This window comes from Delphinus delphis, chromosome 4 (genome assembly GCF_949987515.2).
Source record: "Delphinus delphis chromosome 4, mDelDel1.2, whole genome shotgun sequence".
NCBI classification, from domain to species: Eukaryota; Metazoa; Chordata; class Mammalia; order Artiodactyla; family Delphinidae; genus Delphinus; species Delphinus delphis.
The window spans coordinates 86238964-86252301 of record NC_082686.1 but is presented as its reverse complement, the minus strand read 5'-3'; the positions used below and the strand labels follow the sequence as shown (position 1 = coordinate 86252301).

The 13338-nt window shown below is 33.9% G+C and overlaps 2 protein-coding genes across 2 annotated transcripts in view; one reads left to right on the top strand and one right to left on the bottom strand.

Annotated features, from left to right (window-relative positions):
• TTC14 (tetratricopeptide repeat domain 14) overlaps positions 1 to 8948 on the top strand; it is a 33411-nt gene extending 24463 nt beyond the window's left edge. Inside the window, exon 13 of the mRNA XM_060011080.1 lies at positions 8387 to 8948. Coding sequence (XP_059867063.1) covers positions 8387 to 8436 — 50 coding nt within the window. The 3' untranslated portion in view covers positions 8437 to 8948. The remainder of the gene's footprint in view (positions 1 to 8386) is intronic.
• CCDC39 (coiled-coil domain 39 molecular ruler complex subunit) overlaps positions 1 to 13338 on the bottom strand; it is a 45670-nt gene that overhangs the window by 12004 nt on the left and 20328 nt on the right. Inside the window, exons 11-13 of the mRNA XM_060011077.1 lie at positions 12967 to 13131; positions 10304 to 10441; positions 8265 to 8473 (exon numbers count right to left, since the gene is read on the bottom strand). Of these exons, the coding sequence (XP_059867060.1) occupies positions 8265 to 8473; positions 10304 to 10441; positions 12967 to 13131 (512 nt within the window). The remainder of the gene's footprint in view (positions 1 to 8264; positions 8474 to 10303; positions 10442 to 12966; positions 13132 to 13338) is intronic.

Sequence of the window (13338 nt, the reverse complement as noted above, 5' to 3'; positions counted from 1 at the left end):
CACCATTGAGAACGATGTTGGCTGTGGGTTTGTCATATATGGCCTTTATTATGTTGAGGTAGGTTCCCTCTATGCCTACTTTCTGGAGAATTTTTTATCATAAATGGGTGTTGAATTTTGTCGAAAGCTTTTTCTGCATCTATTGAGATTATCATAATGGTTTTTATCCTTCAGTTTGTTAATATGGTGTATCACATTAATTGATTTGCATATATTGAAGAATCCTTGCATTCCTGGGATAAACCCCACTTGATCATGGTGTATGATGCTTTTAGTGTGCTGTTGGATTCCGTTTGCTAGTATTTTGTTGAGGATTTTTGCATCTATGTTCATCAGAGACACTGGTCTGTAGTTTTTTTTTGTTTGTTTGTTTTTTTTTTTTTTTTTTTTTGCAGTACGCGGGCCTCTCACTGCTGTGGCCCCTCCCGTTGCAGAGCACAGGCTCCTGACACACAGGCTTAGCGGCCATGGCTCATGGGCCTAGCCACTCCGTGGCATATGGGATCCCAGGGCACGAACCCGTGACCCTGCATCGGCAGGCGGACTCTCAACCACTGCGCCACCAGGGAAGCCCTGTAGTTTTCTTTCTTTGTGACATCTTTGGTTTTGGTATCAGGGTGATGGTGGCCTTGTAGAATGAGTTTGGGAGAGTTCCTCCCTCTGCTATATTTTGGAAGAGTTTGAGAAGGATAGGTGTTAGCTCTTCTTTAAATGTTTGATAGAATTTGCCTGTGAAGCCATCTGGTCCTGGGCTTTTGTTTGTTGGAAGAGTTTTAATCACAGTTTCAATTTCAGTGCTTGTGATTGGTCTGTTTATATTTTCTATTTCTTCCTGGTTCAGTCTCAGAAGGTTGTGCTTTTCTAAGAATTTGTCCATTTCTTCCAGCTTGTCCATTTTATTGGCATATAGTTGCTTGTAGTAATCTCTCATGATCCCTTGTATTTCTGCAGTGTCAGTTGTTACTTCACCTTTTTCATATCTAATTCTATTGATTTCAGTCTTCTCCCTTTTTTTTCTTGATGAGTCTGCCTAATGGTTTATCAATTTAATCTTCTCAAAGAACTAGCTTTTAGTTTTATTGATCTTTGCTATCGTTTCCTTTATTTCCTTTTCATTTACTTCTGATGTGATCTTTATGATTTCTTTCCTTCTGCTAACTTTGGGTTTTTTTGTTCTTCTTTCTCTAATTGCTTTAGATGTAAGGTTAGATTGTTTATTCAAGATGTTTCTTGTATCTTGAGGTAGGATTGTGTTGCTATAAAGTTCCCTCTTAGAACTGCTTTTGCTGCATCCCATAGGTTTTGGGTCATTGTGTTTTCATTGTCATTTGTTTCTAGGTATTTTTTGATTTCTTGTTTGATTTCTTCAGTGATCTCTTGGTTATTTAGTAGTGTATTGTTTAGCCTCCATGTGTCTGTGTTTTTTACAGATTTTTTCCCTGTAATTGATATCTAGACTCATAGTGTTGTGGTCAGAAAAGATACTTGATTGAATTTCAATCTTCTTAAATTTACCAACGCTTGATTTTGTGACCCAAGATATGGTCTATCCTGGAGAATGTTCCATGAGCACTTGAGAAGAAAGTGTATTCTTTTGTTTTTGGATGGAATGTCCGATCAATACCAATTAAGTCCATCTTGTTTAATGTGTCATTTAAAGCTTGGGTTTCTTTCTTTATTTTCTTTTGGATGATCTGTCCATCGGTGAAAGTGAGGTGTTAAAGTCCCCTACTGTTTTTATGTTACTGTCGATTTCCCCTTTTATGGCTGTTAGCATTTGCCTTATGTATTGAGGTGCTCCTATGTTGGGTGCATAAATATTTACAATTGTTATATCTTCTTCTTGGATTGATCCCTTAATCATTATGTAGTGTCCTTCCTTGTCTCTTCTAGTAGTCTTTATTTTAAAGTCTATTTTGTCTGATATGAGAATTGCTACTCCAGCTTTCTTTTGATTTCCATTTGCATGGAATAACTTTTTCCATCCCCTTTCACTCTGTATGTGTCCCTAGGTCTGAAGTGGGTCTCTTGTAGACAGCATATGTATGAGTCTTGTTTCTGTATCCATTCAGTCATTCTGTGTCTTTTGGTTGGAGCATTTAATCCATTTACCTTTAAGGTAATTATTGATATGTATGTTCCTATTACCATTTTCTTAATTGTTTGGGATTTGTTTTTGTAGATCTTTTCCTTCTCTTGTGTTTCCTGCCTAGAGAAGTTCCTGTAACATTTGTTGTAAAGCTGGTTTGGTGCTGCTTAATTCTGTTAAACTTTGCTTATCTGTAAAGGTTTTAATTTCTCCTTCGAATCTGAATGAGATCCTTGCTGGGTAGAGTAATCTTGGTTGTAGGTTTTTCCCTTTCATCACTTTAAATATGTCCTCCCACTCCTTCTGGCTTGTGGAGCTTCTGCTGAAAGAACAGCTGTTAACCTTATGGGGACTCCCTTGTATGTTATTTGTTGCTTTTCCCTTGCTGCTTTTTTTTTTTTTTTTTTTTTTTTTTTTTTTTTTTGCGGTATGTGGGCCTCTCACTGTTGTGGCCTCTCCTGTTGCGGAGCACAGGCTCCAGACGTGCAGGCTCAATGGCCATGGCTCACGGTCCTCGCCACTCCGCGGCATGTGGGATCTCCCTGGACCGGGGCACGAACCCGTGTCCCCTGCATTGGCAGGCGGACTCTCAACCACTGCACCACCAGGGAAGCCCTCACTTGCTGCTTTTAATAGTTTTTATTTAATTTTTGATAGTTTGAGTAACATGTGTCTTGGTGTGTTTCTCTTTGGGTTTATCCTGTATGGTACTCTCTGTGCCTCCTGGACTTGATTGACTATTTTCTTTCCCATGTTAGGGAAGTTTTCAACTATAATCTCTTCAAATTTTTTCTCAGACCCTTTCTTTTCCTCTTCTTCTTGTGGGACCCCTATAATTCGAATGTTGGTGCATTTAATGATGTCCCAGAGGTCTCTGAGACTGTCCTCAATTCTTTTCATTCTTTTTTTTTTATTCTGCTCCCTGGCAATTATTTCCACCATTTTATCTTCCAGGTCACTTATCCATTCTTCTGCCTCAGTTATTCTGCTATTGTTTCCTTCTAGAGTATTTTTAATTTCAGTAATTGTGTTGTTTGCCACTGTTTGCTCTTTAGTTCTTCTAGATCCTTGTTAAATGCTTCTTGTATTTTCTCCATTCTGTTTCCGAGATTTTGGATAATCTTTACTATCATTACTCTGAATTCTTTTTCAGGTAGGTTGCCTATTTCATCTTCATTTATTTGGTCTTGTAGGTTTTTACCTTGCTCCTTTGTCTTTCCAGAACAGGAAAGCCAGTGCCTCTCCTTGCAAGGCATGCAGAAATATGAGAAACCTTTGGAGAATTGTCTCCTAAGATTTTGATTTTTAAATCTGCTTGTTACTTTTTTCCTTCTATTCCAGTAAATTTATATTTTTAAACTATTTTTTAACTTACATAATAATAATACTAAGAATGTTAATATATGCACAGCAACATGGACAGTGACTTGTTTGCCTGCTACAACTTCATGAAAATAAGCCTTCCAATCATGGTGAAAAGAAATCTTCAACATACCAGGTTCCTACTCCTAAAGAAAGTTTATGGTAAAATATATTAAGTATCAGAAGTTACAGCTTTGCTTATTTTTAAGTATTATTATTGTTTCATCAGAAAATATTTACTCGTCCTTTATGTGATTTTAAAAGACAAGTCTTGTTGGCCTTCTAGCTTAAGATGGTAGACTGAGCACAAGAATCTCTCTCCTCCTTCCTAAAATGGAAAAGATTAAAAGAAAAATAAACCAAAAAACCCACCACAGCTCTGGGAAAAGAAAGAAAATTTTTTCATGAATTCATGAAAAATGGAAAACAAATGGGATATGATTGACAGGATGAAACAAAATGGAGATTCAGAAGATTATATAGTAATAAGAGCCATTTTTCACCAAAGAAGTCTGGAGAAAATCCAAACTCAGTAATAAGAAATAAAAAGAGCAAGAGTGATCTCTGAGGCTACTGTCAAGGTAATTAATAAAAGGATTGCCTATAGAACATCTGGGCCACTCTCCTCAACCCCTCAAAGTACATAGAAATGTTGGCAGGAATTATTTATGCTCCAGTGATAACCCTCAAAATTACCAGAGTTCCTAACATTGTATGTTGAAGCTGGAGAGAAAAGCAAAAAAGAGCATGAAGTAATTCCAGGCTTCCACAACAATGGAGGTTAATAAAAGAGAAAGGCAGTGCCAGCCAGAAATGAAACCTTTCATTGCCCAAAATAAACCCCTTATGCTCCTTACAGGACAGACTAGCCCAGAGCTTACAGTCAGCCCTCCCAGTTAGGGGAGAGACCTGTTAGAAAAAGCAATCTACCTAATTGCAGAAGAAACCCATACCAGCCAGCTATACCAATCACCATGATTATTAATTAAGCATTTGTTAATAAATATAAGACAGCCAAAGATTATCAGCATTTATGAAAAGCTAATGGTATGAATGAAAAGAACAAAATGAGCAAAGACAGAATAGACCCTAGGAGAAACAAAGATAATGTATGGGATAGAAAAAAACCTTCAAAGTATTCTAATTAGTATCTTCTAAAACATGAAAGGATATTACATCCAAAAATGCCCGTAAAACAAGAATGGGCTGCTATGAAAAGAAAGAACCAATGAAAGAATAAGAGTTCTCTCAAATAATCTCCACTTTTTAATTTAAAAGTAGTAAATAATACTGGGCATGGTGGGCACACGCCTGTAGTGACAGCCACTCAGGAGGCTAAGGCAGGAGGATCTCTTGAGCCCACGAGCTCTGTACTGTAGTGTGCTATGCCAATTGGGTGTCCGCACTAAGTTGGGCCTCAACATGGTGACCTCCTGGGAGAGGGGGACCACCAGGTTGCCTAAGGAAGGGTGAACTGGCCCAGGTCGGAAACGAAGCAGGTCGAAAGACTGAATCAATGATATAGAGAGAGGAGAAAGACAGAGGGGCAGGGGATGGGGAGAAGACAGAAAGGATTGTAATGGGGCGAGAGGGAATATCTTAAAAAGTGGAATAAAAAGAATAAAAAATTAAAATGAGAGAAAAGTTAAGAAATCTGGAAGACTAAGCATCCACTAAAAATAAGCAACAGATGGAGAGAGTGTTGTGAGAAAAAAAAATTGAAAAACTAACAGAAAAATATTTTCCTGATATGAAGAAAGACTTGAATGAAATAATTGAAGGAGCTCACCAAGGATCAAACAAGAAAAATGAAAAAGGATAAAACACCCAGACGCACCCATGAAAGTTCTGAAATCCCCCAAATAAAAACATTGTCCCAAAGCTTCCAGAAAGAACACAAAAACCAGGTTCCCTATCTGGAACCAGACCTCCCATAAACAACACTTTAATCTGGAAGAATATGAAACACTTTCAAACTTCGACTGTAATTCAAACATGGGGAAGAATAAATATGTTTTAAGCATACAAGGACTCGAAAATTTCAGAAAACATCAATTCTTGAGAAAAAGTTTCAAAACATATTCCAGAGAAATGAAATAAGAATCCAAGGAAATAGAATAACAAAAGATACATGAAAGAATATTAAACCAAGAAACAAGTAAAACATGAAGCTAGGTTGAAATTATTGCTGGCAATTGGCTGTACAGTTTAATGCAAGTTATAAGAAAGAGTTCTTTTCAAACTAGAGACATAATATTAAAAACAAATAACAACCCGAAACTATAATCTGTGATTTCAATAATAAATGAAAGATGGAGAAAGGAAATACAGCAGTAAAACACGCTAAAAGTTGTAACTATTTTAGGAAGGAAAAAATAATAGTAACTAATCTTCAGTATTCAGAGAGATAGGAAGATTAGAATTTCTTTTGAATTTAAAAATAAACAAAATAATTTAAATTAGAATATACATACTACAAACAAAGAGGAAAAAAGGGAAATTCAGTAAAACCAATGAAAGAACAGAAAGACAAAGAGAATACCTACCATATGATCCAGCTATTCCACTTCTAGGTATCTACTCAAGAGAAAAGAAAGCATATGTCCATACCAAGAACACATATGTTCATAGCAGCTTTATCTGTAATAGCCCCAAACTGGAAACAACTGAAATATTCATCAACAGGTAAATATATATATAAATTAGGGTAGACACATACAGTGGAATGGTACCACTTAGAGATAAAAAGCCAAGGTCAGCAAACCATCCTATATCTGCTACTTGTTTTTGTACAGCCCATGAGCAAAGAATGGCTTTTACATTTTTTAATGTACAATGGTTGAAAAATCAAGAGAAAGTTTCTATTTCATGAAATATGAAAATTCTATGAAATTCAAATTTTGGTGTCTATAAAGTGGAACACAGCCACACTCATTTATTTGCATATTGTCTAGGGCTGCTTACACTCCATAGTGGCTGAGTCAAGTTGTTGCAACAGAGATTGTATGGCCAGCAAAACCTATAATATTTACTATCTGGCCGTTACAGAGAATTGTGTGGGATACAGCTAGGTAATACTTCAGGGAATTGCTTTAGCCTTCAAAGTTGAAAACTAATTAGCTAAGCATCTTATCTCAAGAAGTTAGGAAAAGAACATAAAAATAAATCCACAAAAATAGAAGAAAGAAATAGTAAATGTGAGAGCAGCAATTAATAAAATAGAAAATGAATTCACAATAGAAAAAAATCAGCAAGAGTTTATTCTTTTCAAAGAGTAATAAAATTCATTAACTACTGGCAGGACTTATCCCACCCAAAAAAGAGAAGTCACAATAACCAATATCAGGAATGAAAAGCTACAAGCACTGCAGCTATTAAACATATAATAAAATGATATTGTGAACAACTTTATGGTAATAACTTTGAAAATTTAGAAGAAATGGAAATTTTTTCCTAGGAAAAATATATAACTTACTAAAATAGATTCAAGAAAAAAATACAAGATCTTCATTGTCCTATAACCAATAAATTGATTAAACCAACAGTTGAAAATCCCCCTCAAAAAACTCCAGATGTCCAATGGCTTTACTGGTGAGGTATTTGAAAATTCAAGAAAGATATAATTCTGCTCTTTTACAAGCTTATGCAGAGTGTAGAAAAATAAGAAGCACAAAGATCATTTTATAAAAGTAGATGTAACCTTAATAACCTGATAATTTGACAAGGGCAGGAGAGAAAAAGAGAATTATAAGCATAGATGCAAAAATTGTATTAAAATATTAGCAAACCAAATCTAGATACATACAAAATGTAATATGTAACAAATAGCTGTATTTATTACAGGAATGTAAGTTTGTTTTAACTTTGAAAAAGCATCAATATATTCAATTATATTAACAGACTGAAGAAGCTACATCATATCAGTGAGTACAAAAAAAGCATATAATAGTCAACATTCATTCCTGATTAAACAAATTAAAACAACCTCTTAGCAAAGGATGAAAATAGATGGGAACTCACTTAATATTATAAAGAGAATCTCAAAAAAACACTATAGTAAACTTGATACTTAAAGATAAAACAGTTAAAACTTTCCCTTTAAGATCAACCACCTGCAAGACAAGGGTACCTGCAATCACCACTGCTATTCAGCATTGAACTGGAGGTTAGATAACAAGGACAATAAAGTAAGAACAAGAAAAGTTATAAAGATTGAAAAGGAAGACACAAAACTGTTATTTGCAAATGATGTCAGTGAAATACCTAGAAAGTAGAATCTACAGATCAATTGTTAGAATTAATAAAAATTTAAGCAAGGCTGCTGAATACTTAATATACAGAAATCAACTGCATTTCTATACACCAGCAACAAACCAAAAATGAAATGCTTTAAAAGGAGATAACACTGATAGTAACATTAAGAAAAAATAGCATGTATCCAGGAATAAATCTTATAAAAGATATGCGAAATCTCTAGGGGAAAATTGCTTCAATAAATGCAGCTGTCGGGTATCCATAAGGGAAAGCATGTTATTGGACCCTTACCACAAACCATACACAAAAATCAGTTCCAAGGAGATTAATGATCTTAAGGTAAAAGGATAACTCTAAAGAAAGGAGTTAGCCTAAGGAAAGAGAGGGAAAAGCATAGCTTTGTAGCTAAAATATGGCCTATGTATTATATTAAAAGCTTTTTCAAACAAATAAGAAAAAGATGGACATCCAGGGTGGTGGAGGGAGCAGTCAGTTCTTCTGACATTACTCTTAACGTTTTCAAAATTCGTGAGCAGGATTTTAAAACTCTAATTGTTACCTTATATTTTGCCGTTCTTGATCAACACATCTTATTTGTGATGCAAGCATTTTTTTGTGAACCTTAATTTCTTCATTCCGTTCTTCCATAGCAGTGTGTAATTGCTGTTTTCTTTCTTCCAGAGAAAGAACTTCTTCTGCCTTACTGTGAAGCATATCTCGAATACGTTTAACCTCAAGTTTTAAAAGATTGTCTTCTATCATCAAATCCTATCAACATAACAAAATCGTCAAATATTGAAATAATAATTTGCATATCCAAACCAAAATATATTTCCTTTTTATTGCTACAAAAGTCAAACTTGAAAATATAACATTTTCTAATTTGACCATTGACCAAGATATTAATTAGGGTTAAATTTAGATTGCTCTGAGTCATGACTGATTTTCCTTTTATTTTTATTTTAAGGAAAGGGTTTATGGTTATTCCAAGTCTTTTATTATAATTCAATTTTAAATTCAAGTTTACTAAAAAAACAAAAAGAAGAACTTATAAAATTGAAAGTTACAATGTCCAGCAAATATATGAAACCCAATGGATGAGCATTTTTATATTCTAAACTAAATCTTACAAAATAATGTGTAAATACCTTTTTATTTTAAAACAGTTCAGTCATGAGTAGAGTGCTGACACAAGATCACACTAATAGATCAATTTTCAGAATAGAAAGCCCAGAAAAAACACTCTAGAATATAATATTTTACAAATTCAAAACAAAGCTTGTTAGCTGGAGAAAAGATTAGATCCCCATATCTCATATGTACCAAAAATAAATGCCAGATGAATGAAAGAACTTAATGTAAGAGATTAAACCAGTGCAGCCACTAGAAATGTAAATATCTGTTTGATTTTTAGTGTGATGAAAAAGTTTCTAAGCATAAAAATTATACAGGGAAAAACACTTAAACATATAATGTTAAAAAAAGTTTTTATGTCAAAAAAAACTGAATAGAAATTTAAAGACAATGGGACAAATATTTATGAGTTAATATTTATGAGTTAATATTTTAACATATGAAGATCTTTTGCCAAGCATTTAAAAAATATAAACCACCTGGGGACTTCCCTGGTGGCGCAGTGGATAAGACTCTGCACTCCCAATGCAGGGGGCCCGGGTTCAATCCCTTGTCAGGGAACTAGATCCCACACGTGTGCCACAACTAAGAGTTTGCATACCACAACTAAGGAGCCCACGAGCCACAACTAAGGAGCCCACCTGCCACCACTAAGACCCAGCACAACCAAATAAATAAACATATAAACCTCCTAATGGAAATATGGGCAAGAAAATGAACTAGAAATCCAAAAGAAAAATTATGGAATATAACATAATAGAAAAAAATGTTTATACATTTTAATTGAAACATAAGTATTTTAAATTTTATGTTTAAACATAAAATGTTTTAAAATATCACCAATTTCTAAAGTGCAGACTAAAAACAATGAGATACCATGTTTGCCCATCAAATTAACAATAATTTTATAAATTATATTATCCAGCCCTGGTGGTGGTGAGTAAAATAGAATGCTTACACACTGCTGGTAGGAGTATTAACTGAACCCTCTAGAAGGCAATTTGGCTTGAAAATAGTTTCAAGACACCGAAAATATTCACTTTTTGAACCATAATTATACAGCTAGAAATTTATCCTAAGGAGATACATGAACTGTACAATGAAATATGTGCACAGTACATGATAGCACCATTTAGAATAGCCAAACACTAGAAACACATATCCAAAAATAGGAGATGGTTAAATAAATTACGGTAACTTCATGCAATGGACTGTAGGAAGCCTTTAAAGATAATTAATGTTTAGAAGACATGTGCAATATACTTTTAAATTTTTGAATATAATATATAAAGCCAATTTTCTTTAAAAGACTGAAAGAAAATAATATACTATAACACTTTATCTTCTGTACAGTGATTATAGTGACTTATTTTCTTCTTTATAATTTGGTATTTTAAATTTTTCTACAATTAGCATGAAAATATGTGTTTTTTAATATTATATATACATATGATTTTATTGCACCTGTTTCAAAGCTTTGGCTTTATTAAGTTCTTTCTCTGATCTGTCATTGAAGAGGTTTAGTTCATTTATTTTGGTCATGAGGGACTGTTTTTCATCACGATTTTTACTATTTGACTTCTTGATAAAGTAAAGATCATTCTGTAAAGAGGAAAAAACGGTACATAAATACATATTTTAAATAACAATATTAAATACATACTACTAAACATGACTTACATTAAACTATATGCTCCATTAAATATTTATAATAATATAATATTATAAATCTCACCCTTCATGGTCTTATGTCTCTAATAGAATATACATGGATGTTCACATAGAAGCATTTTCATTTTTATTATCTATTGATGTTTGGGTTCAGTTTGAGTTCAATAATTCTAGGAAATATTATGTATGATTACAGTTCAAACTGAACTATTAAGTCATTGCCATTTACAGGGAGAAATGGGAGGGTGGAGTTCAAGCTTTGGTTAAATACATGGTTCACCTTCTGGAGTTCATTATTTGATTCAACCCAAGTCTCAGAAGGTAAAAACATTAACAGTCTGAGAAAGCATAGGGTCTTGGTTAACTACAAGCTCTGGAATCAGACAGCCTTAATTATATATTAGCCATCCAACCCCAGTGGGCAACATACTTTTCCTCAGTTTCCTCATTTCCAAAATGGAGATGATAACTATACCTACCTACCTGGGTTGTTGTGAGGGTTAAAGAATTTACTGTCAAAGAATATGTGCAACAATGTTTGACACATGGAAGTGTCTATTATTATTATTATTATTACATATATAATCACATACTGCTGGAGAGAAAAATGCTAGATAAGATCTAATTCCACTGAATGAATAAATGGGTCATACATACTCAGATATTAGTTTTCTAGCTTTATACCAGTTTGTATCCTCCCTCCCACTCAGAACCAGAACAAGGTTTGTTCCCTTTGTCCCCCTTAGCCCCTCTTAGGGGACATAAAGCAAAAAGTTTCTATTGCCAAGATCTGTCTCCCTTCTCTCTCTCTCTCTCTTCCTCTGTCCCTTCCTTCTTCCCTCCCCTGCCCTTCTCACTGCCTGTATTTCTCTGAACTATCAGGACTTAAGATTGAAGCAAGACATTAAGAATTTTTTTTCACATAAAGATGTGATTTCATAAAATTAACTTTTAGAATGAAATTTTTAATTTAAGGTAATTTTCAACCAGAAGAAATTTGTCTCTACTATTCAAAATAATAGATGGAGTGGCATGGGAAAGAGAATGCAGAATGACTTTACAATCTAATGCTACTATTGAGAAGAGAAAACCTTCATTAGAAGCTTAACTAGCTTTAATATCTTTAAAAATTCACTTGCATTTCTATTAATTTATTTACCTCTCTGTCAAAACCAGCTGGGATAGGCATAAGTACTAGCCAACTGCATAATGGACAGAGCCCCAGGGTAGCTAAAAGGAGGAACACTAGAACCATCCTCACACAGGAAAACAGACACAATTCAGGCTAGGGTCAAAAAACATGTCCAGATACAAATGTCACCCTCCTATTATTCTGTAGCACTAATATTCTCATATTCTATGTAATTAAAAAAATACCATTTATTGAGTACCTACTAAAAGCACTGTGTTAAGACATACATTGCTTCTAATTCTCCCAAATGCCCTAAAATAATATTAAATATAGTTTTCCATTTTAAAATGAGTAAACTAGGACTCAGAAAAGTTAAAATATCAGTTAGTGGTGTAACCTTGACATTCAAAACCGGTTCTGCTCTTTTCCACTAAACCAAGGAAACAGTCTTCTAAAAATTTAATCAGGCTACAAACCACTCCAAACCAATATTTTGTCATGTTAATTTTTTTTTTCCCTAATTTAAAAAAGTAGTAGCTCCCTTTCACCTTTGTAGCCCTGAAGGAATTCAGGGCAATTCTTCTTAGAACCACTAGAGGACACTCATCACTAGCCTTTCCAGCTGTTTAACATTTTTAAACCTTTGTAGTTCTCCCCCTATTCAGGTCCATGTTTTCACTCCTTCACTCTTACTTCCCAGTTACACTTTAACATAGGTTTTATATTACATAGATTCCCCTAACACAGGTTTTATATTGCCATAAACATTAAAGTACCTAAAGATGAAGAACATTTTTACCGTATTAACAAAACTGAGTCATCTGAAATATGTAACTAAGTAAATATTTGAATAACAATAGATGACCCATAAAAGAGCAGCTTCTTTTAGATGCCACTTCAGACATAAAAAGCAATCAAGTTATTATGGCAGATACATAATAGAAAACTGGAATTTATCAATTTTTTTAAATCATGTACTATTTAAGACTATTTTTAAGTCACATGGACCACGGATCAAATCCTAGCTGTAATCATGGACAAGTTACTTAATCTGTAAAACAAGTATTATCTTCATCACAAGACATTTATAAGGATTAAATGAAATAAGATACTAAAGGCATATACTTAGCATACAGTAAATGCATAATCAATGGTAATGTTACATTCTCATAGTCAGTATAGAAATATAAGCATTAGCTCATACACTTGTTATATATATGGGTAGCTTGGCAATTATCCTATCCAAAGTCAAGTCTTAGGAACATGTTGACTTAAAATGATGACTAGGATATTTGAAGCATAAAAAGTATTTTAACTAAGTTACATGAAGCTTCTTGATCTGTGTTTCCAAAAGGTTAAATGTAGATTTTTTCTCTTCCAATGTCTTTTGAAGTTCAACAGTTTTTGCTTCAAGGGCTTGTTTTTCTTCTGAGTTAATATCTCCCTTTAACCGTGACATTCGGCGTTCCACTTGTTGAATGTAAAAATCCTGTTACAGGTTTTAAAGATAAGTTAGTAAGAAGAAACGGTTAAAACCATTTCTATAAATGCAAAAACACTGTAAATACTTTCTTATGAATTTGGCCTGATGTCACCATTTACTAAAGTCACTTTCACCCTTCAGTGATTTATAGAATGAAATCCTTCTTACTGTAAGGGGAGAAAGAGCAAACTATTCTTCAACAACCAGAGTACG